At 52.9% G+C, this 26,966-nt stretch overlaps 8 protein-coding genes across 9 annotated transcripts; 3 read left to right on the top strand and 5 right to left on the bottom strand.

Annotated features, from left to right (window-relative positions):
• Window positions 1-792: 792 nt before the first annotated feature.
• On the top strand, window positions 793-3,321 carry CAOG_03338 (hypothetical protein). Its single transcript, XM_004364120.2, has 8 exons — window positions 793-911; window positions 1,363-1,406; window positions 1,664-1,737; window positions 2,053-2,127; window positions 2,200-2,271; window positions 2,370-2,513; window positions 2,614-2,820; window positions 2,958-3,321. The coding sequence occupies exons 1-8, from the start codon at window positions 856-858 to the stop codon at window positions 3,066-3,068; spliced, it is 783 nt and encodes a 260-aa protein (XP_004364177.1). The 5' UTR covers window positions 793-855; the 3' UTR covers window positions 3,069-3,321.
• On the bottom strand, window positions 3,308-6,919 carry CAOG_03337 (dymeclin). The gene is made up of 13 exons (XM_004364119.2): window positions 6,680-6,919; window positions 6,377-6,429; window positions 6,132-6,240; window positions 5,768-5,998; window positions 5,559-5,681; window positions 5,374-5,465; window positions 4,819-5,231; window positions 4,565-4,690; window positions 4,355-4,468; window positions 4,101-4,265; window positions 3,829-4,011; window positions 3,645-3,761; window positions 3,308-3,561 (listed from the first exon to the last, which is right to left on the bottom strand). Exons 1-13 carry the CDS (start codon window positions 6,889-6,891, stop codon window positions 3,409-3,411), a joined length of 2,091 nt encoding a protein of 696 aa, XP_004364176.2. The 5' UTR covers window positions 6,892-6,919; the 3' UTR covers window positions 3,308-3,408.
• An 869-nt stretch (window positions 6,920-7,788) lies between these two features.
• CAOG_03336 (hypothetical protein) lies at window positions 7,789-9,351 on the bottom strand (the record flags this gene model as incomplete). The annotated part of the gene is made up of 2 exons (XM_004364118.2): window positions 7,789-9,267; window positions 9,298-9,351. 2 exons carry the CDS (start codon window positions 9,349-9,351, stop codon window positions 7,861-7,863), a joined length of 1,461 nt encoding a protein of 486 aa, XP_004364175.1. The 3' UTR covers window positions 7,789-7,860.
• Window positions 9,352-9,757: 406 nt separating this feature from the next.
• CAOG_03335 (hypothetical protein) lies at window positions 9,758-11,804 on the bottom strand (the record flags this gene model as incomplete). The annotated part of the gene is made up of 2 exons (XM_004364117.2): window positions 9,758-10,302; window positions 10,370-11,804. 2 exons carry the CDS (start codon window positions 11,802-11,804, stop codon window positions 9,758-9,760), a joined length of 1,980 nt encoding a protein of 659 aa, XP_004364174.2.
• Window positions 11,805-11,896: 92 nt separating this feature from the next.
• Window positions 11,897-14,677, bottom strand: CAOG_03334 (hypothetical protein). The gene is made up of 5 exons (XM_004364116.2): window positions 14,563-14,677; window positions 13,422-13,493; window positions 13,158-13,202; window positions 12,452-12,989; window positions 11,897-12,350 (listed from the first exon to the last, which is right to left on the bottom strand). Exons 1-5 carry the CDS (start codon window positions 14,620-14,622, stop codon window positions 12,334-12,336), a joined length of 732 nt encoding a protein of 243 aa, XP_004364173.2. The 5' UTR covers window positions 14,623-14,677; the 3' UTR covers window positions 11,897-12,333.
• Window positions 14,678-15,140: 463 nt separating this feature from the next.
• CAOG_03333 lies at window positions 15,141-17,840 on the top strand. 2 transcript variants are annotated; one of them, XM_011271939.1, is made up of 6 exons: window positions 15,141-15,538; window positions 15,958-16,112; window positions 16,249-16,512; window positions 16,614-17,229; window positions 17,251-17,340; window positions 17,362-17,840. In XM_011271939.1, exons 1-6 carry the CDS (start codon window positions 15,173-15,175, stop codon window positions 17,707-17,709), a joined length of 1,839 nt encoding a protein of 612 aa, XP_011270241.1. In that variant the 5' UTR covers window positions 15,141-15,172; the 3' UTR covers window positions 17,710-17,840. The 2 variants fall into 2 exon arrangements, with proteins under 2 accessions (XP_011270241.1, XP_004364172.2); XM_004364115.2 differs by having other exon boundaries at window positions 17,251-17,840.
• Window positions 17,841-17,861: 21 nt separating this feature from the next.
• On the bottom strand, window positions 17,862-20,908 carry CAOG_03332 (hypothetical protein). The gene is made up of 9 exons (XM_004364114.2): window positions 19,841-20,908; window positions 19,560-19,682; window positions 19,296-19,468; window positions 18,918-19,091; window positions 18,760-18,810; window positions 18,596-18,668; window positions 18,349-18,517; window positions 18,115-18,253; window positions 17,862-18,008 (listed from the first exon to the last, which is right to left on the bottom strand). Exons 1-9 carry the CDS (start codon window positions 20,883-20,885, stop codon window positions 17,898-17,900), a joined length of 2,058 nt encoding a protein of 685 aa, XP_004364171.2. The 5' UTR covers window positions 20,886-20,908; the 3' UTR covers window positions 17,862-17,897.
• Window positions 20,909-21,164: 256 nt separating this feature from the next.
• On the top strand, window positions 21,165-26,960 carry CAOG_08695 (hypothetical protein; the record flags this gene model as incomplete). Its single annotated transcript, XM_011272004.1, has 9 exons — window positions 21,165-21,269; window positions 21,905-21,988; window positions 22,082-22,273; window positions 22,955-23,182; window positions 23,263-23,332; window positions 23,569-23,870; window positions 23,979-24,263; window positions 24,362-24,978; window positions 25,088-26,960. The coding sequence occupies 9 exons, from the start codon at window positions 21,165-21,167 to the stop codon at window positions 26,958-26,960; spliced, it is 3,756 nt and encodes a 1,251-aa protein (XP_011270306.1).
• Window positions 26,961-26,966: the final 6 nt, after the last annotated feature.

Below are 26,966 nucleotides of genomic sequence, written 5' to 3'. Positions count from 1 at the left end.
GAAGACGAAGCAGACAGAAAAAAAAAAAAAAAAAAAAAAAAAGGAAAAGAAAGAAAGAAAGAAAAAGGACCACAAGGACTAGAACGAGTCCTTTCGTTGAAGTGAAGATAATGGAGTGGTCTTGGTTTGTCTGAGAACATGAGTGCTTGAGCATGAATTGCAAATTGTGAGCTCATCAAACCAAGGACGCTTGGATCGGCGGACGCAGGTGTCTGAGCATGCTGCATGAGCCTTGTACAAACCACAGCTGCTGACCTCCCCCACCATTCACTGGAGGCTTCCATCCCATCTCCAGCTTTGAAAAACAAACAACCTCCTACAAATTGCAAATGTACAGGCAGCAGTTCCATTCCATCCCACGCAATTGATCATGACAAACGGAAATTTCCACGTTTTTTTGAGCAAAAGCCGCCAGGATCGAAGTCACTCATCCATGCAAGAGCAATTCAGCCGGTCGATTTTCAAATCGATTGCTCTATCATCCCATCATGCAGTGATCAAAGTTCTTACAAAGCCCAACCATCCATCGTACTGTGGCTCCTGAACTGCGCACGTCGTATTTTTGATCGTTCCGTCGTGCTTCTTCCTCTTCCTCTTCCTCCTCCTGCTTGCGTCTTCCATCTTTACGCATCTTGACTTGCTTTGTTCGCGCGTGTTTAATCTCGTCCCTCCCCCCCCCTGGCCACCCTCGAGCCCGAACCCGATCCTGTTTTCCATCTGCGCCATATTTTTTCTTCTTCTTTCGTTGTTTTTACTACTTTGGATTTCGTTTGATTCAGATCAGTCCCCCCCTTTTTTTTTTTTAATTTCGTTATTTCATATTTGATCCAACTCTTCTTTGGCCCACTCCACACAATGTCATTATCTGTCGACGAAGACCCCGAAAAGCGCAAGCGCACCTCGTCTGTCGGGTAACCCCAAATTCAATGCTCTGTTGTCTTCTCACGCTCAAACCCGACGACGTCGCTCTCGGTCCAGGCTCACTCTCGCCGCTCCTCTGCGCGCCTCTGCTCTCCTTGTTCTCTCGTCTTCACTGGCCTCTCTTGTCTCTGTGACACTCGCAATCCCCCCTCTCCTCCTGTCCTCGTCTTGATGTTCCTTGTTGTGAATGCAAAAATCCTCTTTTTTTTTTTTTTTTTTTTTTTTCGCAATGCTCTGCTTCTTCAGTTGCGCTTCGTCGTCCTGCTATTGTCCTTGTCCCCCCCGCTCTCTCGCTCGCTCTGAGTTGCTGTCTTTGGCTACCCTTTAGTGGTTTTACACTGCTCTCGTCCCCATGGCCCCCCCTCCTTCTGCTATCTTCGTTCGTCAAACCACACACAAACTCACCTCTTTTTTTTTTTTTTTTTTGAAACTCGCAACCAGACGCTTCTTTGAGAACTTCAAGCATCGCCACGAGAACTATGGCAGTAAGTTCAGCCTTCCCCCGCCCGGCTTTCATTCTGCTTCTGCTTCTTTGTTATTCAACATGTTCTTTCTTGTCTCGTTCATCCTTCACTTTTTTACTACTACCTTTATTATTGGTTTGTTTGTTGTTTGAAACACGAACGAAAATTTCAACCAAATTTTTAATCTCGTTTTTTGATTTTTATTATTTGGATTTTGCTTTGCGTCTCTCTGTTGTTGCTGAACTTGTGCTCATTGTTGCACTTGCTTTCGACGACAGAGCTCGAGCGCACTTCGTCCGTCGAGGACATTATGAAGGTGCGCAGCCCCGAAGGCCGCGTCTTTAACGTCGTTGTAAGGTCCAAATTGTTCGTCGTTCCATCCCGTCATCGCTCTTTTTCGTTGGTTGACCCATGCATCCATCGCTTCCCGATCTCGATGGCATTGCAAATGCCATTGATTGTTTGGCTGTCTTCCTATTGCGGCGAGGGTCGTAGCTCAAACCGAACAATCACCAAAAAGAGAGAAAAAACAAAAAACAAAAGAAAAAAAAAAAAAGAAAGCCACAAAATGTATTCGCAACTCGGTTTAACACCTCCAATCACCTCAGCTCCCTCACAACCAACTCGTCGACTTTACCTTACTTGGCTTGCGTCGCTTGCTACACAGTATTATGGAACCATGGAGGCAGACGAGAGCACGGGCAAGGCCGTCACCGCCAGAGCTCTGCAGTTTGTCGAGCAGGTAACCAAAACACTTTGGCTGAGATAGGAATGCTCGCTGTTGCCAACTCAAACACCGCGCCTCCTCAAACAGAACCCATCCAAGCGCAAGATGACCATGAAGGTCAGCACTCAGGGCATCACTCTGGTGGACGTCGAGACAAAGGTAACAGCTCCAGTTTGGTCACACCCGAATTCGCGCACATCTGTTCTCTCCAGACAACAAACAAACCCACCCCCTCCATCATTGTGTTATTGTGGCAGATTACTGTCGAGGCGCACATGCTGCATCACATCTCGCAATGTGCCTACGACACGTCTCCGGATCACTACAAGCTCATCTCGTACATTGCATTCAACAAGGAAAAGTCCAAGTACTTTTGCCATGTTTTCAAGCACGAGCCAACGGTTTGTCCCCACTTTGCTGCTTTACTCGAACGCGCGTGTTTTTGTTCAAGGGGTGGTCTCATCTCATTCACCTTTTTCGCCCACATGCTCGCGATACTAGGCTGCTGCCATCCACGAAGCAATCTCTGTTGCTTTCGAAGAAGCGTTCAAAAATTATTCAGCAAACAAGAAGGCCGCCACGCCAGCAGCCCCGGCAGCTGCCACGGCTCCGCTCACCACTGCCGCCAGCGCCGCGTCTGCCGCCGGCTCCAGCCCCGCGGCGTCAGCACCACGTTCCACTCCCAGCCTGACTGTTAGCAACGGCGAGGTGAGCGTTTTCTTCTTGTGCCTTTTTTGATCAACTTGATCAAATCGGGTTGGTTTTCCCTCGCTTCTCTTTCGCAAGCTGCTTGGGTTGCTGACCTTTTTTTTTTTTTTTTTTTTTTTATAATATATCACTTGCAGGACGGATTCGATGGGCTGGCTCGTCAGCGCACCGCATCTGGATCCGGCCGCCCGCCAGTTCGCCAGCCATCTCCCACGCCAGTTTCGACGGGCAACTTGATCGAGTTCTAAGATTCACTGTCAACGGCAAGGGGGCTTTGCCGAAATCAAGGCCACTTTTTTCTGTGTCGCGTGTTGATTAGCTTTGTTGTTGCTTTCTCTTTTCGTCTCTTTGTGTTGTTGCTGTTGCTATTGTTGTTGTTGCATTTGTCATGACGATCGGTGGTCGTGTTTTTTTTTTTTTTTTTTCCCCGTCAATCTGAACATTCTATTCGCGCATCTTCTTGTCTGCGATGGCATTCAATAACAAATGGAGTACGCAAGGTTTACTGACAACAACCGAACAAACGCAAAACCGAGAAAACAAAGTTCAAACAAACAAACAAACAGCATTCACGAATCAAACAAAATTTCATGGGGCGGTTGACGCATCAGGCGAGCTAGCACCATCGGGAGAAGCCCTCCATTTGATCAATGCGCGCGACACCACAATCGACCACGTGTAGGGAATGAAGAAATCATCTGGTTGCTCTTCCTCTTCGTACTTGAACTTGAGTTCGTTCGACTAGCAACACCATTCTCACGTCAGAGTTGCTCAACGTGCACACAAACCAAACAATCAAAACAACCATGCAACAAATCGCTTACTTGGAGCTTTGCATTATTCCATTTCTGGGCGGCAGCTGCAATCAGTCCCAGAACGTCTTCGGCTGAAGGCGAAGTCTGCAAATGCGGTTCGAGACTCGCGGAAAAGTAGTCCAGAATCTGTCCTCACTCTCCGTGAGTTGAGACCAAACATGATGATTGCTTGATTCGCTTCCAACAACGTTACCGTTTCAATGTTCGACACCACGTCCGCAAATCGGTCCTCGCTGGCATACTTGTTCAAATGCTCACGTTCTCGCAGCAGCATGTAGACCAGATACGGATTGCGTTGCATCGCATGCAACAGGGACGAATTCATAATCTCGAGAACAATCCGAAGAAAATCGGCAAACACGTCGACATCAGCATTCTGCTCACACAATCAAATCAATCGAGCTCAGCTCTTAGAGCTCCACATGTACCGGTAAGGCCAAAAGATCAAAAAACGAAACCACTCACTTCGGACTCGGAAGACGAAGAGGCGGCCTTCTTTAGCGTCTCAAACCGCTTCGATAATAGCAAAAACAAGCCAACAATCCTCTCGGCCGCGTATTGGTGCAATGCGTGAAAGTGCGGGGACATGTTGGCGAGGGCCGCCAAGCAATTGGTGTTCATGTACAAATCCTGTGGATCAGCATATGGGCAAAAAGATGGTGGTGGTGAGTGAGCGCGGGCAATCCACGTCGACATTGATCAACCAACAGACACCGCACCTTGAGCTTTGCCAAATTGTACTGGATTGTGCGTGCTAGCACAATGACAATGAGCGATCCCAGAGATATTTGGTGGATGGTCTTTTCGGTATACCACGGAACAGAAGGTAGAGACTAGAGGCCGAAAAGCGAAAAAGAAATTTCGAAACAACTTGTGAGCATTGTTGTACGAACGTGTGCAAGCTCACTGGCAAGGAATCATTTCCACACCTGCTCGTGAATCCCCTTGTTGAAGGAATGGTCTTGGCTCAATATGAGGACAATAATAAGCAACATGTAGATTTGCTGCGAGGGTTGACTGGCTGCATTATACAGCGTCTGCAGCATGGGAATGAGCTGTAGGAAAGCAGCATACATGCAAAACACCATCCCGTAAGACAAAAAAAAACAAAAACAAACAAACAAAAAAACCCGCCTGGCCATTCAACAAGAACAAGAAAACGAACAAAAAGGCTGAAACCTACCACGTTTTGAAGGTCCGTCCGAGATAGCAGGAAGGTGGTAAAAGAAGTGTTGGCATGGAGGAGGAGATACAATAGCAGGGTGGTTTGCTGATTGTGCAAACGCTGGCAGAGGACGCTGTACAGCTTGGTGTAACTCAGCTGCACAACGCCGAGCGGTGGCCGACCTGATTCAGACACGGAAAAGTCTTGCGCCGAATCGCGGAAGGTGGAAAGCGCGGCTTGGAATGGGTTGCCTCCTGGCTTGCGGACGCCGTGGTTGCACAACAAAAGCAACAGCAACAAGGAGGCTTCTGCACCTGGGTCTGAGGCCACATCCTCCCGATTGAGCGCCTCGACATGGACAGCGCGCTCTTCCGGCGTTAGTGTTGCGTTCGGTTGGGATCTCCAAGGGATTAGGGAGTACGATGCAGCGCCTGAAGGCCAAAAACAAAAAGAGGAAAAAAAAAAAGTCGAAGATTTTGTCAGTTTCACCAAGAGTTCAAATTCCCTTTCTGTCGCAAACTCCAAGCAAACAAACTCAAAAGGAAGCAGAGAACAAAGATCTCATCTCCATACCAGGAGCTTTAAGCTGAGATGGCTTTGAAGGTGCCGCGTGATCCGCAAACCTCGTCAGCAAACGTCCCAGAAGCTGGTGCGCTCGTTGCCGACTACAAGGGAAGCAATGAAGCAAACCCATTGAGATGAGAAAGCGACAAGAAATGTTTCAAAAAAAGAGTGGAAGACAGCACTGCAAGCATTACCATGCACCGGTCATGACGTGCATCAGAAAATCGTTCGCTTCGATCGTGGGCAGGTAGAGCTGCAGACTCAGCAAGACCGTCATCAGATTGATAGCTTCGGTGGACAGGTAATCGGGAGTTGATCTATGCGCAAGAAGAGGACGAAAAGACACCAAGACGCTGTGAGACGGATTTCGGATTTTGCCATAGGGGCACCATCGAGCACTCACGGTGTGTCGACCAGAAGTTGTACAAGTGAAAGAACAAGCTGCTCTTTGAGATCAATTTCGTCTGCCGATGCCGACATGCCAGCCCTTTGTGAGGTTTGCAGACTGGCTGCCACACTGGCCGTATGCGCCGAGAAGTGTCGTAGCGCTATCCGCGGAGGCAAAGTTTCGAATAAGTGCTTGACAAACACTCTAAGCAAGAGGACGGCATTCAAGGTGCGCTGGTACAGTCCGCTGGGTGGAGAGACGAGTGTTCAAAGTAGTTCAACAGTAAGTTGCGAAAGAGTGAGCGAATAAGTGGAAATTGAGGCGAAACAAACGCCAGCAAAGTGCAACCAAACAGGAACAAAAAATTGTCAAGCCATACGCTCGAATGCCAGGAGTAGCGGCGACTGGAATATCACCCAAGATGCGAACGTGTGTGAGCAGCAGTAGAATCAGATTGCCCAAGTTGCGCGTTTCGAGGTTGTGCGAGACTGTCCATTCCCCAAGCAAGAGACCATCAACCGTCAAAGCAAATAAAAAAAAAGCATAGATCCATGTCAGTTGTTCAGTGAGTAATGATGGAACAGAGCAAGAGGGGCCCCAAATCACAAATCCAGATGACGTTACCAAGCTCGCTAGCCAACGGTGCCAGAGCCAACTCGAGCTCGCCATTTTCAGTCCTGCCCGCACAGCACAGAAGGATACAGACGATGAGATTCCCCATTTCAGTTGTCAAACGCTGGAACGCGCTCTTCCTATGGTGATGACCCCAGCAAGAAGGGCAAAACGCGACCGCTTCTCCCCAAACCCCCAAACCTCCAACCCCCCCCCCTTTGCGTAAGAACACAACCGTGTAGCATCCAAATGCCCGAAAGTCGAATGGAGAGGGAGGCCGGGGTGGGTGGGTGGTGGTCGTGGCTTTTGACTTGCATGCTGAGCGCGCGTGGCGATTCGTCGTCGCCTGGGAGGTCGATCTCGAAGGCGAGGAGGTCTGCCCAGAGCGCGTCGCTGGGCGCAAGTGTCTGTGTTGCAGAGCAGATGGCGACCAGGCGAGGGAGGGTCGCCACGGTCTGCAGCGTGACCTGCGCCATGGGCGGCATCGTTGCGTCTGCAGCGGCCTCCGTTGACAGCCCAGCACCCATTTCGCAAAGTGCAGGTGCTGTATTGCGAGGAGACTGAGATGGGGCGAAAAACAAAGAACAATCTGAAACGAAACGAAATATAATCAGCACGAGACGGCTGTCTTCCAGTTGGCTGTCAGTCATTCCACAACCTCGGTAGAGGCACGCCTGTGGCCAAATGCAAGCTGAGGACTCGTCAGCAGGCTACTCGGGCTTCTCTTGAGTTCTGATGGTCTTTTCTGGTCAAAAGTCGAGTAGACGCGGTTCTAGTGATGCATGCGACATGTTTGTTTATTATTTGAACAGGCGGGGCAATGGTTGCACGGCAGGAGCAAAGTCAACGCGTTGACAAGTTCAACAGTTGAGGCGACGCGTGCCCAACCTGACAATAAGGAGTAAAGATGGGTGGAAGGAAAGGGGTGGACACGACTAAACCATTGCCTCGGGCGCCTCGGCGGAATCAAGAGTGGTGCAAACTTCACGCAGAACGCCTCCACGCGATTTCATCAACCGAGCGAGACTTCCAGTCCGATCACGAAGCAGCGCGCGTTTCATCCGCTTGCTCTCGGACCTTTCGACATCCTTTGGCCAGTCCAGCTGGAATTGGAGCTGCCACGAGCCGCCAGTGCACCCGGCCACCACGAGTAGACTCAGACTGAGAAAGTCGGCCCGCGGCGTGCAACAGTGCTTCGACCTCGCAATGGCGTAAAAGTGCCCAGGCCAGATGTCCCACGAGTTACCGGCGACATGTCCAAGCCACGTCGACTTGAGCTCAGCGAGCAAGACGCTTTTGCCGCTTGTTGCTACCTACCGTTTGCAGATCCCAGAGTGCATGTGCGTGTTAAATGTACCCCAAGAAGTGTTGACCCTGCCCCTTTCCGCTGACAAATGCCGTCTCCGTTTCAAGCGCTAGAATTGTTTCACTCGACGACGAATCTTTAATATAAACAACAATCATCCAAAACAAACCTCGAAAAGCGACAAACATTTTCAATCACAAACAATCCCCGTGCGGTAGAGCCAATCGACAATCAGAGTGGACATGCCGAGACCCACAGCGCCGTAAGGATCGCCAGTGATCGGGTTGTACTGCTCCCAAATGCCGCTCTTCTCGACAAGGGCGAGCCACCTCTGGACAAGAGCGTCGGCTACGGCCGTGTAATTGCGCGAGCTGAGCGCCTCAATCACAAACCAGTTGGTAAAGCCCCATGTCGGGCCGCGCCACATCAGGTCGTCGCTCTCCGAAAAGACCGGGTTGAACGAAGGCGAGTCCATCGACGTGGTTGGAACAGGGAAGGCCGACCAGTACTTGGACGTGTTTGTCAGATCGCCCGCGATAATGTCGTCGGCAATGTCCTTGCCCACGTTGAGGACGGGGAGGAGCAGCGGCAAGAGCGTCTGCACCGTGTTTTGGGACGCGCGCTTCTCCTCTCCCGTGTGCACGTTCTTGTACAGATGGAAGAACCTGCGCGTCTGCGGGTCGAACATTTTGGTCGTGATGGCCTTCGCAGTGGCGTTGCCCGAAGCGTAGCACTCTGCCGCAAGACCTGCCTGCCCGATCGACTCGGCAATCGCACCAAGAAGGGCCCAGCCAGCTGCGTAGATGCTGTTCACGCCGACGTCCTTCATGTGGAAAAAGTTGAACAGGGGAAGGCCGTCGATGGCGTGCGGCGCGTGAAGGATGGCCGTCTGGTTCCAGCCGTACAGGAACTTGTACGTCAAGATGAGCTCTTCAAAGCGTGGGTAGAGCAGCAGGTACGGCGGCTGTGGCACGTCCTCAGGAATCCCGTAGGCTTGGTCGTAAGCGGGCGACGCGTCGAGACCGCTCTCCCAGCCGTGCAAGACGTACACAAGGTCGTCGCCATCGACCGCGCGAGTGTCGCGCCACCAGCGGAAGTACTTGATGAGCGGGAGGAGAAACTCTTCGGCAATTTTCTGCGCCGCAACAGGACCTGCTGTCGCCAGAGTAGCGTTAATGATGGCGCGCAGGCTCCACGGCAAAACCGGCATCTGAGTCAGGTCGCACGCACGTTCGTTGCTCCAGTTGTCGAGCAGCTCGAGACGCTGCGCATCGGTGCGGTTGCCCCAGAAAATCTCCTCCGGGATGCGGCCGTCGGGCTGCTGCATCTGCAGCATGGTGCGCAGGTCGAGGATGGAGTTGGTGACATTGCGGTGTGACCAGACAATCATGTGCGATCCGCTGTCCCAGAGCCACTGGTCGGGGCTGTACTTTTGCAGCGAGGGGCGGTAGAAGTGGAAGGGGAGGCCCCACAGCTCGCCTGCGCACAGGTGGCTCTCGAGGAAGTCGTAGCACGTCGAGACCACCTGAGCTGGGGTGGACGTGTTTTGCGGCGGTGCGGGCGGGTCTGGCGCGCGTTCGCCCACCGCGCACACCGGCTGCAGCAGCAATGCGAGCAGAACAAACACAGATGCAGCGGATCTGGCTTCCGAGAAGCGGTGAAGCGCCCACTGTTGTTGCATCCAAAAACGTCGAGTGCGCAAGACAAATCACAACAAAAAGGGGGAGTGCGTCTTGATTGAAACAAAAGCCGACGGCAGATTGTGGCTTCTTAGATTGCGGTTGTGATGGCTTAGATTGCGGTTGTAATGGAAGAGGATTGCTTGGCGTCGCATTCTTTTGAGTTGCGAACGGCGGTCTGCTGAATGGCTCTCGCTGTGCGGTCAGGGCAACTCGGAACAGGCGAGCGCGTACTTGAATTAGCAACAATAAACCAATGTATATATATATATACTTATATATAAAAAATATATATTTTCCAGAATCAACAAAATTAAACCAAAAGGGGAGCGATATTGACAAACGTTGGATGCACCCACTCACACCATACTGATCTACATAGTGTCGCCGAATCATGACGAGCAGGCGCTACTGATCTACATAGTGTCGCCGAATCATGACGAGCAGGCGCTGACATTCCTCCAACGAGTCGAGCAGCACTGGACTCGCGGCGCCCCCGCCGTCGACAATCGCTCCAACCTCGTATAATGGGTAGCTTTTCGTGAAATCCCACTCCGAATACACAATCCGCACTGGAGAATGCAGAGCTTGCCATGATAGTGATACCAACGGCTTGAGAAAGTCGTCTAATTGCAGCAGGCGTTGTTCGGATTTTTCGCTGGCCAGCTGCGCACGCCGAGCCTCTGCCTCGCGCTCACGCATCGAGTCGAATGCCAGGCCGGCAGTTTGCCTGCTAGCAAACGAGTTTGTGAGAGCCTGACTCGCAGCACTGGATCCACAGTCATCATTGGCGTCGAGCTGTGGGTCTCGAGCGCGTTGGCGGGTACGAGCCAACATGAGGCGCAGGTTGGCCATGATGCCTGGCTTCAGACCTGGCGGTCCAACGGTGGGGGCTGCAGCGGCCTCCGTACCACCAAGGCGGGTGTTGGTTGAGCCCGCGCGAGGTGCCATCCCTATCATTGAGACAGGACGCTTCGAGGCGGTAGCTGGGTCGGACGCAAGCACGTTTTCAGAGCTCACGCCCGCCGAGCAATGACTTGGCAACATCTGCAAGAGTATATCGCCGCGAGGTCTCAGCGGCCGGAGGAACTGGTAGCTCGGCCGCTTGGTTGGCAGGAGAAGTGGTTGCAGCAGCAGCAGCAGCAGCAGCAGCAGCAGCAGCAGCAGCAGCTGGGGCTTGATTGAACGCTGCGTCCAAATCAGACCGGAGGTGAACATTGTCAAAGTCGGAGAATCCATCGTTCGAGCTGCCATGCTGCGGACTTGCACCACTCGAGTTAAACTGGCGCAGGCGATCGAGATAGGCGAGTGGCGATGAAAAGAATGACATGGTCAAGGCGCTGTGATTCCCAATCGGGGTTGCAAGCTCTCGCTCAAATGACTCAACGGCTGCACCGTGGCGCGAGCGTTCACTTGGCGGCGAGGCTGGTGCGGGTTCGATTGGCGCAGAGACTTGCGCGATTGGCTGGAAAGGGGCTCGAGGCAGCGAAGGTGTTGACGGTGCAGCAGGTATGTTTTCCAAGGAATTGGACGAAACCCAGCCTTGTAGTCGCTTGGAGAAGGAATGAGGTAGAGAAAGGCCCGCCTCTGACTGGATCTTGCGAAAGCGTGCGCCATTATTGGTGGCAGGTGGGAGTTGCTCGGCGGACGAGAATATCTCGCTTGCCTCTCGTTCGTGTGCTGGAGCACCAGCTGCATCTGTGATGGCGTGATTGTCGGTGTCCATGGTTGCCAAGCTCTCTTCACCTTCGAGTGTTGCCGGCAGGGGCGTCTGTGTGTCGTTTTGTGTGTCTGACGGCCGATTTACATCTGCTCTGTCAGAATCATCTGGATACTCATCCACATCATCATCATCGTCGTCATCGTCCAACTCGCCCGCCATGCTCAAGTTAAACACAGACTTGATCGGCCGAGCTCGGCCTAGCACGCCCAGCGACGTAGCGCGCTGTGAGGAAGGAGGATTGGCGGTTGGGAAGCGATTCAGCGGGTTGGCCACAACGACCGTCGGAGCGCCGCCATTTCTTCGATTCTTGCTATTCTTGATACCAGAGCCAGAGCCAGAGCCAGAGCCAGGGACGGTGGTCGGCTCACCATTGGCCGATGACAAAACGTCCGCTCTGACGTCCTGTCGCTGCGTTGTGCTCGACGACGACGACTGTTCTGATGCTTCGAGAGCGGCCTTGCTACCTGACTTGGTTGTATTCTTCTTTTGCTTATGTTTGTGCTTCTTGTTGTGCTTGGTGGTTGTCACGTTGGGCGGCTGCGTGTCCGACACAGCTGCGGAGAATGGTCCCATCTCGCCGCTCTCAGCTGAAGCCCGAAACGTGGACGCATTGGCTGCTGCGCCGTCGAGATTGTCGGTGAGTGCTTGCTCAGCGAGGCTTGGCGACGGCGGCGGGGACTGGCGGAGCTGCGCAGGCTGCTGGTCTGCGACGGAACCACTCCGCTCTGCCATAACTCAGAAGCAAACTCTGAATCCCAAGACAAATTGAAAAGAAAAAACGGCGACTGAGATTGCCACGGTCAGGTAATTCTATGACAATGAGTTGGGTATCGATTTCAGTTGTGTATTAACCGAAAAAAAAAAAGAGGGGGGGGGGGAAGCAGCATCTACATCAAACATGGAACAACAGGCAAAACAACCACGACGACAAATACACCACAACAAGGAACAGACAGCAATTTTTAAAAAAAAGGCGAGAGAGGAAAAAAAAAGGGCAGATGAAGGGAGAAGAAGTGATGGAGCCAATCTGAAAGGAGCGCAACTTGCGAGCGGAGCAGCAAGTGCATGTGTTGCACGCGTGGTCCAAGCTCTTGCAAAAAGCGGGAAAAAAAACCAGAAGCCAAAGAAAGAGCAAAGCCAACGAGATAGAAAGGACTCAAACATAAACGCGACTGAATCCAAGCCAATCTCGAACACGAGAGAGAGAGAGAGCGAGAAAGAAAATATACGAGGCAGTCGAGGCCTCGCTAGTTTATGGCACTTAGTCGTCGCTTGGCTCTACAAGGTAGTCAGAGTCATTCGAGAGTGAGTGTCGGCGTTTGAGAAGGGAGAGCAGCAACAACAACGTCAAAGGCTATTTATGCTACTCAATCGCTTACCAGCAGGAGCGGCTTCAGGCTCTGCTGGCGCCTCTGGCTCGGCGGCGGGCGCAGGAGGTGCGACTTCCTCAACCTCCTCAACCTTTGGCGGAGGAGGGAGGTCGGGCTGCGCTGGGGCAGCAGGCTCGTCAGCCTCTTGGGGGGCTGCTGGGGCAGGGACCTCCTCCGGGGCCTGAGGAGCCGGAGGAGCGGGGAGCTCATTCTCCTTGTCGTCGGACGGCTCCTCGACCTTTGGTGGTTGTGGTGCTGGCTCTGGCTCTGCTGGTGTTGGCTCTGGTACTGGGGCTGGGGCAGGCGCTGCGACCGGCTCTTCGACCTTGACTGGAGCAGGCTCGGCAACGACGGCCGGAGTGGTGGCAGCGGCTGCCGACGCAGTCTCAGCCACGGCGGGCGCTGCACTTGTTGGCTTGGTACCCGAAGTGGCGGTTGTGGCGGCGGCGGCGGCAGTGGCAGGTTTGGCAGCAGCCGGGGCACCCGTGCCCGTCGCCGATGCTTCATACCCACCCTTGGACTTCATTTGGGACTGCAGACCAGAGAGCTGTCGAAAGTTGACGGGACATGTTTTTGAGGTTGACGGGGGAAGCACAATTGTGTTTGGAAAAACCAAAAAAAAAACAAAAAATAAAACAAACCCCACCATGTGAGAAACAGATTCAAGAATGCAACAAGAGCAACAAAAACATCCAATGTGCCGTGCTTGCGTTACCTGAACACCCATGTCGGCAGCGCCTGCACCAATGTGACCGGTGTGCTGTTGTTGCAATCCATTCAAAAACCGGGGGCGGAAGCACAAAGGAAGGAGTGAAAGAGGAAGGGGACAACGATGAGAACAGAACAAAATCATCGCAGCTTTGTCTCTGCCTTGCCACACTCTCTGCCAGACTTGCCCATCCTCTGCTCATTCATCCACGAAAACAACATGTGGAATGTGGGTGGGTGTGGGGGGGGGAGAAAGGCAGAGGAACGGTACCTGGAAGTTGGACGGGAGGCCGATTTGAGTTCGGTCAATCTTTCGCTTCTGCAGCGGCTTGCGCTCGCCAGGCTGTGTGGTGCCAACAAAAACAGTCATCCCATTTGGCAAAGTAATAATGTCAGTACAAAGACAAAGACAAGCGTTCAAACACATGTCGTCAAAGTCAAAAGCGAAGAAAAAAAAAAAAGAAAAAAAAAAAAAAGAACCAAATACTTTTTTTTTTCAAAAAAACCACAACACCGAAAGAAATAAAATAAAAATAAAAATAAAACAACTACTTTCGAACGGTCGCTCGCTTTCTCAACACACACGCACACACACACACACGCTGCAGAAGACAAGGCCTGCAGATGATGAGAAAGCGATGGGGGGGGAGAGGCGCAGAAGAGCGACGGCTGCGAAAACATCAACGACAACAACAAGAAAAAAAAGAAAAGGATAAAAATACTTTCAGCGGTATGCCTTAGGAAACGGTAGGCAAAAACACAAAAGATTGGTGAGGAAATCGTAAGAACTCGAGCAGCCACAGACCATTTCCTTCCTACTCGTTGTGATTGAACCGCAAACAAAAAAAAAAAAAAAAAAAAAAAAGACCAGGTTTCCCTGCCGACTATTGTTGTGATCTGGAGGTAGGAGGCCGACAGACAAGAAGGGCCACCGACCCACGCCGCCTCACTCGGTCGCACAGGCATCCGCCGCACGGTGACTGTCGCTGGCCAGGCAGACCGACCTCCGCTATCCTTCGCTGAATCGCCTTTGACAAAAAAAAAAAAAAAAAAAAGCTAATGCAAAAAGCAGCAATGTTGTGGAAGCCCAAAAAAAAAAAAAAAAAAAAGTTCGTTCTTTTGTCTGGACAGAGCTCAGAGCGCAGTGGCGACCACAGCCCAGCGACGACCGTGATGACAACGCCCAAGGGGCAGAGACAAGCACGCCAGCCGGCAGGCCGCATGGGTCAACGACTGCCCACAACAACAGCGATCGAGTTTTGCGTTGAACCCCAAAAGAAAAAAAGAAAAAAAAAAGCTAATGCATTGCCAGCCAACAACAAAAAAAAAAGCATTTGACAGAGACCCGACAGAGGGTTGGTTGCTGATGAATGCATTGAGCGAGAGGGGAACAAGTAGTTTGGAGCCCGTACGCGAGTGGGAGCAGCAGCCGGCTGCTTGTGCGGCATGCAAGGGCACAATGCAAGTCCCATTGTAGAAAAAAAAAATAGAAAAAAATTAAAAAATAAGACGAAGAAAAAAAAAAAAAAGATTGACCTTTTGGTTTGGTTTGGAGGTCAATCCATACGAGGGATGATGATGATGAACACAGGGGACAGGGTGAGAGAGTGAAATAGAGGGCCGGGGGGGGGGGAGGCGGCGGAAGAAGAAGCACCGGCCATTTTTGTTTTGGCTGAAACCACATTGAACATTTTCGGGTTGGATCCCAAACCCCAGGCCAGGCAGGTCTAGCGAGGCTGATTCTCAAAGGCAAGCTACATCCAGCAAGGTATTGGAGTATTAATCATGTCGGAAGGCGATGGGAACAAGTGGGCGCAGTGGACAAAAGAACAAACAAAACGACCAAACGCGTTCAGCTGCCGGCTTTTGTTCGTTTTCTCTCAGACATTGACATTCACATCAACATTCATCATCATCATCATCATCATCATCATCATCATCATCATCATCATCATCATACATGTATCGTCATCATCATCGTGGCTGCATTGATTCATTCCTTCTTTATTTTCGTTTGACAAAATGGCACCGACCAAGACCGCCGTTGTGCGCAAGACTGTTGAAGCCCAGCAGGCTCAGAAGACCAAGGTCAACGCCGCGATCGCCGCCGCCAAGGCACCCGCCGCCGCTGCCGCCCCTAAGGCTGCTGCTGCTGCTGCCCCTACCGCTGCTGCTCCGGCTAAGGCTGCTGCACCTGCCAAGGCTGATGCGGCTGCTGCTCCCAAGGCTGCTGCCAAGGCTGCCAAGCCCGCTGCTACCCCTGCCGCCGCCCCCAAGGCCCCCGCTGCTGCCGCCCCTAAGGCTGCTGCATCGACCGCGATCGCCGCCGCTGCGCCCAAGACCGAGAGCGATCCCGTTGCCGTCCCCAGCTTGCTCGATTCCGGCCTGGTAAGTTTCACCCCTCCTGAATCACCGCAGCATGCATTGGACACATTTACACCTGTTGCTACCACGCAGCCATCCGACATTACAGAAAGTCGAATCCAGAGCGCCAAACGAGAAGAAAGGCACATTGAAGCAGAGGGGAACGGGAAGGAAAAAAAAAAAAAAAAAAAAAAAAAAAGACAGCCACATGGAAACGTAAAAATCCCACATGGTTTTTGCATTGCAGCCTCATTGAACCATTGAGCGGGGCATCAACGTCGACCGATTCGGCTGTCGGAGGTCGATTTGACGAGCTGCCACACACTTGATCGAATTCCATGCATCGAGCAGCGGGTCGTTGTCTTGCTGGGGTGTGATCAGCGCGCGTTCAAAGCAACGCATTGTCTCTAAACAATCTTTGTCGTTCTGCTGCTTTTGGTCAGGTCCAACGTGCGTCGAACGCGCTCATCCAGCACATCAAGAAGGTCACTGCCGAGAACAAGTCGAACGCGCTGCTCGGCGGCAGCAGCGACGACGCTGTCTGGATGCAGCTCGGCCTCAAGAAGATGCCCGACCACACTCGCAGCATGATTCCCGTGTACGTTTTCGTTTTTGGAGGCCTTGAAGCGTTGTGCCCCCAAAAAGCTTGTCGCACAAATGCTGCATGCAGCGCTTTGGCACCTGGATCTACAGCAACAGGCACTCACATGTCTCTCGTCTTTGGTTCTCGTCAGTCCCCTTGCCCACGGCCTGTACACCAACCAGCACTCGGTCTGCTTGATTACAAAGGATCCTCAGCAAGAAATGAAGGCGTTCATTAAGGAGCGCAACATTGAGGGCATCCACAAGGTGATGGGTGTTTCAAAGCTCCGCTCCAAGTACAAGACTTACGACACCAAGCGCGAGCTCGCTCGTCTTTACGATCTTTTCATTGCTGACGACCGAGTCATCCCCATGCTGCCACGCCTTCTTGGCAAGCCCTTCTTTGAGAGGAAAAAGTATGTGGTCGTTGAATCTGCTTGAAGTGTTGTGCTCGTTTTCTTTCTCCCCCCCCTCACTCGTCAACGGACTGACTAAACACCTTTGTGTTTTGTGGTAGGCTGCCTGTGCCAGTGAGGCTCACCAAGAACGTTGCCCGAGAGATCAACGCTGCGCGCACTTCTACATACATGACCCTCACGCACGGCTCGTGCCTGTCGGTTCGCATCGGTCGTGCTGGCTTCACGGGTGAGCAGCTCGCTGAAAACATTTTCGCTGCCATCCCCACCATTGTTGCCAACATTCCTCGCGGCTGGAAGGGCATTCAGTCCATCAACCTTAAGACTGCCAACTCCCTCGCCCTTCCCATTTACAACTCGCTGCCCATCGCCGCTGTAGACGACAACGACGACGACGAATACACTCGCTATGCCATCCCTGCGTCGGCTGTGCCTGCTCCCGCAAAGCCCTCGGCAATGGAGGTGGTTCCCGCCGAGAAGAAGCAGGTCAAGCCTGCCGCCGCGACGTCAGTTAAGGCTGCCAAGGCTGCCAAGGCTGCCAAGGCTGCGGCTGCTACTCCCGTCAAGGCTGCTGCTACTCCTGCCAAGGCCGCCACCCCTAAGGCTGCCGCCCCCGCACCCGCAAAGACTGCCACTCCCGCAAAGGCCGCTGGTGCCGTGCCGATGCAAATTGAAGCACCTGCACCAGTCGCCAAGGCGGCTGCTACTCCTGCCAAGGCGGCTGCTACTCCTGCCAAGGCGCCTGCCGCCACTCCTGCTAAGGCGGCTGCTGCTACTGCCACTCCTGCTAAGGCCGCTGCTCCTGCTCCTGCTGCCACTCCTGCCAAGGCCGCTGCTACTCCTGCCAAGGCCGCTGCTCCTGCTGCCACTCCCGCCAAGGCCGCTGCTGCACCGGCTGCTGCCCAGACGCCCAAGTCGAAGGAAACGCCAAAGCCCGCAGCCGCCGCCGCCGCCAAGACTCCCGCAGCGAAGGCTGCCGCCCCAGACGCTGCAGTCAGCACCCCTGTTGCGGCCGCCAAGCCCCCAGCGGCCACATCGACCAAGACCCCCGCCAAAACCCCGAAGGCTGCTGCGAAGGCTATGGACGTGACTCCTGACGCCAAGTCTGCCTCGGCTGCTCCATCCACCCCTAAGAACGCTACTCCCAAGTTCTCTCCAATTGGCACCCGAAGCGGCAAGAAGCTGGCACGAAAGTAAATGCAGTTCTCTTAGCGTCGCCGTGTCCACTTTCTTATTGTAGTTGCAAATGGATTTTTCTTGTCATGTTCTTGTTTCTTGTTGTTCTCTTTTTTTTTTCTCTCAAATCTTAACGCGATCACATCCTGGAATCTTAACGTTTCTGGAACGGCGAGGTCAAAACGAGATGGGGATTGTGAACACAAATTTTACAAGCGAGACAGTCGCCAAGCAAACAAAATCATAAACGTCAGCGTGAACATGACGCAGTACGCAATGATGTTAGATCGCAGACTGCCCTTGATTTTCATGCCAATAACCTGTCAGAGATGTGAGGGGGGGGGGAAGTTGAGCGATGGTTCCTTCCCACAAAAGAAAAACCAAAAACCAACCAAACATCCCACACTAGCAAGCTGGAACTCTCACCGTGATTACGAGTGCGGAGAAGATGGCCATGATGTACGTGTACCATGGCGCACCGCCAGTCAACGGAAGCGCAGAGCGATCGTTGGAATACGGCGGACACAAGAAGGAGGTTTTGAAAACAATGCACGGAAAGAGAATGCTACATCACGAAGGGAAAAGGATGGAAAGGAGAACACACACGCGCTGTGAGTTTGATACAAACCGAAGCAGCGTGTCGAAATTTCAAACACATACCCAAATACATGCTGGCACTTGGACCAGAATTCCAGTGGTTTGAGATTGACGAGAATGGTAATTCCCAAGCCGATGGTTGAGCTCGCCAAGATGATGATGTAGTTGAGGTTTTCGAGATGGGACCAAGTCATGACTTGGTCGGAATTGTTGATATTGGCATAGCACGCGTCTGTCAGGATGGGTCGGGACTTGTGAGGACGATGCGAACAAAACCACCCAACACAGTGCAGAAGGTTCGTAGACTCACTCTGTTGACAGCTGGTGCAGGTTGCAATATCAAGCTTGTAAAAGCCCACGCCGAGCAACACGCAGAGTGCGCCCTGTAAAGTACAACACAAGCACTCGATGATGAGCAACGCGCGACAACTCTCTCCTTTCAGTTAAAAAATCATCATAGCTGCGATCCTTTACCTGGAAAAAGCCAACGACGCAATCCGACGGATAATGCGCACCAAAATTGACCTGAAATTCCCAAAACCAGAACGTCAGCGCAAAGAAAAGGCTGAGCAAAACCCATTCAATTCCTCTGTCTGTAAGACGCTCTGGCCAAGTAGAGAACAACGCCTCACGCGAGAGAATCCCAGGCAGAGTGCAGCTAAAAGGATGACTGGATACATCCACGGCTCCATGTCAATAATATCGCGACCGGCGTTGTCGTTAACAAGCGCGAATACCAAATAGGTATAGGCCACGGCGCATGTGACGGCGCGCGACGGAAATGAGGACGTCAAATCAAGACGCACCTGCAACGCGACAACCAAAAACAACAACAACAACAACAACAACAACAACAACAACAACAACAACAACAACAACAACAACAACAACAACAACAACAACAACAACAACAACAACCACAACAACAACAACAACAAAAGCAACTCTGACATTCAGAATTCTCGAACGGCCACCCACAAAAAAACCAAAGCCACGCAATCAATACAAACCTTGACGGCTCGATCGACCATGTACGGGCGATATCGCCAAATGAAACGCTTGGGAATTTGGGAAACGGTGCACAGCAGCAAGATCACAAACGTGGCAAGGGTGGCGCACGCATCTTTGCCGAGCATGTACAAGACGAACGGGAGAGCAATACCGCTTTCAATAGCCGTTAATGCTGCAATCAGAGAACATGTACGTCAGTAAGGGGCTATCAGGATTAAAAAGGGAGCAGCGGGACAAACAACAACAGAACAGCGCGACAGTACCTAACGCCACAATATTCAAGTAAAAGAAGGGTTTGCCCAGTCCAACGCCCTGGCAGAATTTGATGATGGGATCGTCAAACCATTGCAGCTTCCTTTCCCAGCTTTCTGGAAAGTCCCAGTAGTCTATGAAAGCGACGAAACCGCGGGTAATGAGTGATCATTCCCCTCGAGACAAGTGCAGTTTGCAATCAAACACACCGCACCATCCTTTACTTGTGATACCTGCTTCTCCTCCCCCCTCCCCTCGTACCCACTACTCGCTTTATTCACCAAGCACTCACATCGATGGGTTGGACCGTGCGCTTGCGTCAGTCCTTGCTTTGGTTCGCTCAAGCCTCCAGGCGCAGCCTCTTCTTGCGAAACACCCGAAGTAGCGAGTGGATTGTATCCGTCTGCATTGTAACCAAAGAGGTCGTCGCTCTCGTCAGCATTGCGAAGGAGTGAACGAGCAAACGACACTGGTCCGTGGCTGCCCTCGGAAGTCATCGATCGGTTGCTGCTCTCGCCGGCCCTGCGGAAGAAACGGGCACGGAATGACGACGATCCACTCGTATTGAGCGACCTGGACCTGCCTGTGCTGTCTTGGTGTCCCAGTAGCGACGTCGTGGACGTAGCTTGATGAAGGTCGCTGCTCGAGTTTGAGTCATCCGCCGGACCAAAGCTGTAGCCACTCCAACTGCCGGACGGCGGCCTGCTTGTGTGTGCCGATGATGTCTGGAATGCTCCAACAGACGATCTTTGGCTTTTCGTACTACCAGCAGCACCAGCAGCACCAGCAGCACCAGCAGCACCAGCAGCACCAGCAGCACTGAGAGTGAGCGATGCAAGCGATCCAGCGCTCTGTTGGTGCCTGATTTGCGGCCTTGAGCCTGCCATGGCTTCTTGATGCTTGAGTTCTTCGGCGGTGTGCATCGTCCGACTTGGAGTGCCTCCTGTAGCAGTGGCTGGCAGTGGCACAGCGCGAGCAGTAGCAGCGTCAGCGGTTTCGTCGCGAGTTGCGTCTCCTGCGCCAGCAGCCACATCTGCACGAGCGCTTGTGTGGGTGTTGTAGCCATACTCATGGCCCTGGTTGTGATGGCTATCGTCGTCATCCTCGTCATCCCCGTCGTCGTCGTCCGCGGCCGGGTCGCCCAGTGCCACAGAACCAGAGCCAAACGACTCCCGCAGCCGGTCGAGCTGCGCTGGTGACAAGAGCGCTGCAGACGCTGCCGCTGAACTGTCAGACCACTGTCCGACCGACGCTGCACGTCCACCGTGATGGCCGTTGTGGTCGCCGTCGTCGTCGTCGTGGTCGCTGAGCAGTGGCTGGCTCAGTTGCTCCGACATTGACTTTGGGTGAACACTCAAACAGACGACTGGCTATGCTTATCATCGTAGGATTTTCGTCATTGTTCTCATGTAACACATGCACCTTGGTACTGTACTTGAGTGCAATCACTCAAGAGCAAATCCCACAACAACTTGCTCAGAGACTCAGAGCTCAGTCAAATCTTTGTTCTTCTCATTGTTGTTATATTGTTGTTGCTCGATTGACAGCACATCCGTTTGTGTCTGTTTCGGATTTGTTTGTTTCTGGTTGCTGCTGTTTGAGAAGTCTCATCATCCATGTCTGACGAGGGCAGCGCTGCGGCCGCGGCGGACAGCACGCCAGTGGTGCGCCAGGTTGCCGTTCGCGGCGTCGAGATGGTCAAGCAACCAAAGCCACACGTCGTAAGAGAGCCCTACTTCTGCATCTCTTTCAAGATGGACTCCAGAGCAGTTTGAGAGGATGTTCCATGCTTGTTGGGTGCTGGTTGGAGGTTGGTGGTTGGAGGTGCGATCAATGGAGCGTGACTGTTGCCCTTGCTCTCCACTCCCAGCGAGTGTGTGGACGGCCGCTTTTGCTGTATCGGGTCTTGTTGGGGATTTCGACAGGCTTTTCGACAGCTCTCGCAAGGGCGGCAAGTCGGGACGAGGACCCTTCACTGGGGAATAGTAACTAATTGTTCGCCATAGAGACCAAAGCAGAGCTCAAACCAGGGCGGTCTCCGGTTGGTCCACCTGATGATGTTGCATTGAATCAGTTTGGTGCTTCTCACGCTTCAAAGTGGGGGGGGGGGCAAGGGGCAGCGGCGGGCAGGGGAAAGCGTTGGTTGGGACACGGATAAGGGTTTGCTAATGTTGACATTTGGCAACAAATCTGAGAATCAAAGACAAAATCAAATCATCAAGCTAACAACTAAGCTTTGGTGGATGTCACTCTTGGAGATTTGAGAGTTGAAGGGGAATGCGTAATTCTTGTTCTGACATTCGTTTTTTTTTTTTTTTGTTTGCTACTTTGTTGGCATCCTGTCAATCTCACTCAGGTGTACAAGATTGAGGTGTTTACGCAAGCAAACCACTGGACTGTGTCGCGGCGATACACAGAGTTCCATCAGCTATACACTGAGGTACACAGCCAACTGGATGTTTTCTTGTATTCTTGGCCATGGGTTTGCTTTGTTTGTTTTGCTCTGACTCCTCAACGTCTTGCCTTGTAACAGCTGGCACAATCGATCACATTCCCAGCCAACATATTCCCTCCAAAGCGCGTCATCAAGTCCATGGCACCAGAGTTTATCGAACTTCGGCGAGTGGCACTGCAGGAATTTCTCCACGAGGTGGTCCTGGGCAAGTACAAGCAGGCGGCCTCCAAATCGAAGGCGTTGCAAGCCTTCTTGGAGCTGGATTCGCAGGTACGCGCGCGCATTGTGATGCTGCTGGCAGAGTGTTTGGATCAGTGTCTTATGGCTCATCGGCTCAAAACGCTGATTTCTACTCTCCGTCAGGACGTTTTTGGAGTCACACGAGCGCTGACACAATACCTCTATGTTCAAGGTGTGTGTGGACGCACTGTTATGTGCGAACTCTATTCTTGCAGGCCGCCCACACTCACTGCTCGTTGCTATTCTTGTACCAGCCGACAAAATCCTCGCAACCAACGAGCTGTTCACTCTCACTCCAACCCAGCTGTTTGCCATTGGAAAACGTCTTCGGTTTGCCAATCTTGCAGGTACTGCAATACTCCCCACGCCCTCTCACGCAAAGATGTCACAAAAAGGCTCACCTTCTGCTCATGTTCATACACCTCTCTCCTCGCACACAAACCCAGCCGCCCCAGCCCTTGATACCGCAGCAGAAACGGCGGACTCGCGCGCTACGGATCTCGCTCATTTGTACGACTTTGTGCATCGGCTCAAGCGTCTTCGCGTTTCTCCTGTGGACGACAGTACCTCCGGAGTCGTCTTTGACGTATCTTTCTTCAAGTCCGTCACGACGTTGCATGTGAGTACTCGTAGTAATCCTAGTGACGCTTCCTCGTCGGCTTCCCAGCAACCAGTCGCCCTTACTTTGATTCACCCGCCGTCCCTTGGTAGCTCAATCACTGCTCCATCAGCAACGTCGAGGGCATCGGCGCCATCCATCTTCAGCTGACAGAGTTGCGAGCACACAATTGTATCCGCCAATTGCAAGATGTGCTGGTGGAAGCTGTTGTGCAGCATGCCCCTGAAGATGCTCAACTAGAGTACCACATCCTCCCATGGGCTCAGATTGTGACTGCAGACTTTAGCAACAATGGCTTGCCCATGATTGATGAATCGGTGGTAAGTCGAGCCTCCTGCTTGCGTTTTCATTGGATCGAGTGGAGGGTCTCAACCCTGTGCGCATCCTCTCTTTTGTGCAGATGCTGTTGCCAAACGTTGTGAAATTGGACTTGAGCTACAACGCTCTGGAAACGGTCGACCACTTGCAGAGTCTGCATCATCTCGCTTCCATTGACTTGTCACACAACGCGATTGTGGACACAAACCATCTTTACGCACTCTTGGGCAACGTCACGACTTTGTCTCTCGCGGCAAACCGGCTTGAACTCTTGAGTGGTACTGTTCAACCGTTTGAGCTGCTCATTTGTTCTCATGTTTATCCTTCCTGTCTTGCTCATAATTTTGTTTTCTGTTTCGATTATGCTTGTTTTCGTTTTCGTTTTCAGGACTCGAACGTCTGTACTCGCTCCAGCACCTCGATCTTTCGCACAACTTGATTGCAGACGTGCACGAAACAACGCGCCTCGGATCAATGCCGTGTCTCGAATCGCTCAAGTTGATTGGAAACCCCATGGTTGGCGCAAGCGCCATTGCCATCAACTCGGTGGCGGCTTCAGGCGGAGAAGGCATCTCCACCTCGACCAAAAAGTGGTCGCATTCCAAGTATCGAATTTACGTCCTTTCGCGCTTTGGCGACCGATTTCGTGAAGTTGTTCTGGATGATGTGATCGCCACGCCCGCAGAACAGGTACTTGTGCCACTTTGAACGTGACCTTTTGCTGAGAGTTGGTCGTGTTTGGCTCATTTCGTTTGACAATCGTCATCACGCCGGCAATTTTTTTTTTTACTCGAACAGAAAAAGGTACAAAAGCTGTTGGCCAAGCAACATGCAGAGCGCGCTGTTGCTGCAGTGGGTGCTTCGACCGACCAATCCGATTCTCCTGCGAGACAACGGTCATCAAGTGAAATGGCTGGCAGCAGGCCGGCGAGATTGTCGGTGGGGCGTGTCTTGTTCGAGGCTCCTGCGCCAACCCGGGACTTGTCGCGATCTCCGCCTGCTCGAGACATCGATCCGCGAATCTCACTGTCGAGTATTGAGGACGAGCTTCTCGCCTTTTCTGTCACGGATGCTGCAAAGAAGGTTTGTTCCCCCGTCGTTCATGTTTGCGCATATTCAACAACACTGCATGCTCACTTTTGGTTTATTTGCTCTGTTCATCTCGTGTCTTCTCTACGAAGAATGCATCTGGGAAGGGCAAGCGGCCACGCTCTGTGAAGATTGGAGAGACGGTGACGGCTCGAAAATCAACGCCGTTTGCAGGGGACGTTCCAGACCGATCGGCAGACATCACTGCATCTTTCATCCCCAAGGCGCATGCCGCGCCTGTTAGCTCTATGAGTGCTGATTTCCGAAAGCAAGTCGAGAATGTCAGCAAGGAAGGAGGCACAGCCATGTCTGAGTTTCTCACAGATCTGCTGGGTGTGGACGAGAAGCCGCCGTCGCCGAATTCGTCCTCGCCAACAATGTACCCCGTTCGCACAGACAATGCCCAGTTTGTGTCGCAGCTGACAGCAGCGCCATCTGCAGCCCAACCTCAGCAGGATGTTCTCACGCTGGATTACTTGGCGCGCATCAAAGGGTTTGTCGACGACGACAAGGCCAAGAAGCCCAAGAAGGACAAGCCGCGCAAAATCGGAAGTCCCGCCAAGCGAAAGTCCGGCGACGTCAGCCAGCTCATTGCCAATACCACCACCTCGCAGTCTCCTGTGGCAGCAGCTTCTCCCGCAGCCCCACTCTTGCTTCTACCCAAGCTCATTCGTGATGTCAAAGCCTCGCATAGCGCCAGTTCATCACCGTACGTTTTTTGACGGGGATGCTTTGTTTGTTTCGTTGAGAAAGTTGAAAACCTGGTGGTCTTGTCGTCATGAGCTAAATCTTGCCTCTTGGGCTTCTTGTTGTTGCAGACCATCGACCACGCTGATGGTGTCGGTGATTGAACGAACGCTTCAGGATGGCGACACGGCATCTTCTTCGACGCCTCCTCCGGCGCCAGTGTCTTGCGTTCTCAGCATCGACGTGGCCAAGCGCAACATGTTGGAGATTGACATGAGCACGGCGCGCCCGCGGGCAAAGCGAGACCTGAATTGTCTGATCTCAATGGCGACTGGAGACGAGTCGGCTGAGCGCCCGACTATTACTCTCACCATCCGCATCCCAGGCGATGATTCAAGCGCCTCGTCGGGCGCGTTGGAGGTGACGTATTCGCTCGACAGCTTACAGCAAGTCGCAGAGCTCTACGTCCTTCTCGAGCCCTTTATTGTTCAAAAACCGGACGCCAGCCTGAAGGCGGATGCTGCTGATTCGCTGGCCAACAACGTTCAAAGCGAAACGACGAGCGCGACTGGTAATGGAGCCTCGGCAGTGATTCCAAGTGAAGCTGGTCCAGCCACAACCACCTCCACCAGCAACAGCGACAGCCCCATTCCCCCTCCCGAGAAGACGATCGAAGAGCAGCAGGCCGCGCTCGCGGAGGCCCAGATTGCCACGCATGCTGCTCACCTTGCTCGGTTGCAACCTGTAGTCATCAAGTTTCTGCGCAAGGCTGGCGCATTTGCCGAAACCGACAAGCTGGTCCACTTGCTCGAGACGCGCTATGTTCAGTATGGCGGCTGGGGCGGTTCGTATCTGCTCAGTGTCGGCGAGAGCTCTAGTGCATTTGCAGAGCATCGTGTTTTGCTGGCTTTGACGTCTTCCGCCTTGTTTGCGCTCGAAGAAGCGTCAACCACTTCCGTGCATGCCGCTGAAGGCGGAGCACAGGCGATGGGGCTACCCGCGCCGCCGGCGAACATCCATCTTGGCTCGTATGCGCCCTTCCGCACCAGTACACGCTTGACAGTTGCGGCGGCCTTCCCACTGCAGTCTGTCCGTGCCGTGCTCGTCGGCCTGTTCGACCAGATGTTCCGCGTCGAGTTTTCCCAGCGAGAATCCTTTGTCTTCTTGACGCGCGACTTTTCATTGACGCATCAGTTCTTGAACTCGCTCGCATCAGCCATCAAGGAGCGCCAACGCGCACTGATTGAGCAAAAGCAGCAGCAAGCAGCCAAAACTTCTGTGAATGCTGCCAAAGAGGATCCGTCGCTCGCGGCATATTCCTACACATCCATCTACAACCAAAAGACTGCGGACGAGCTGGAGCGAGAGCAGGGCGGAGACAACATTTACAGGCAGGCGATCGATGACAGTGACACTGAATTTGTCTATCCTGATACGACGGCACTCGACACACTGCGCTTCCGCCTGTGCGAGCAAAACATGGACTTGGAGCTGCCCGACGAGTTCAACCCCATCAACTACACCATGGCGTATCAGGTCATTCCCGCGCACTCGGCCAACGAAGAGGCCATCTTGCTGCCTCGAACCTTGGTGCTCTCCAACCGTTGTGCGTACCTTGTGCAGGAAGATTATGGCCGCTGGCCTTTGCCCAGCTTTGTGACTCTGGTGCCCGACTCGCCGCAGTACATGGTCTTGTCGGTGCATCCAATCGGTGCTGCTGTGGCTATCGAGCTCTCCCAGTCCGATCCACGGCACGTTGCCATCTGCTTTGACCCGTCCATTCGGTTGAGGTGGAATAGCTCACTCTCTTCGTCGCAAAGCCTGCCGGCGCGGTTCTCGATGGGTCCAGTGCGCGATAGCGCAGACATCTTACCCGTCGGTGGTGGCGAGACCTGGACTTTGCGGCTGTGCACCATGGCCGAGCGTGACAACTTTATCAAAGTGTTCCGGCGTCTTTGGGCGGACACGTTCCAGGAAGAGCTGATTGTGACCTGGGCCAAGTGATCATTG

This window comes from Capsaspora owczarzaki (genome assembly GCF_000151315.2).
Source record: "Capsaspora owczarzaki ATCC 30864 unplaced genomic scaffold supercont2.4, whole genome shotgun sequence".
Taxonomy (NCBI): domain Eukaryota; class Filasterea; order Ministeriida; family Capsasporidae; genus Capsaspora; species Capsaspora owczarzaki.
This window is presented reverse-complemented; position numbering and strand designations above follow the sequence as displayed.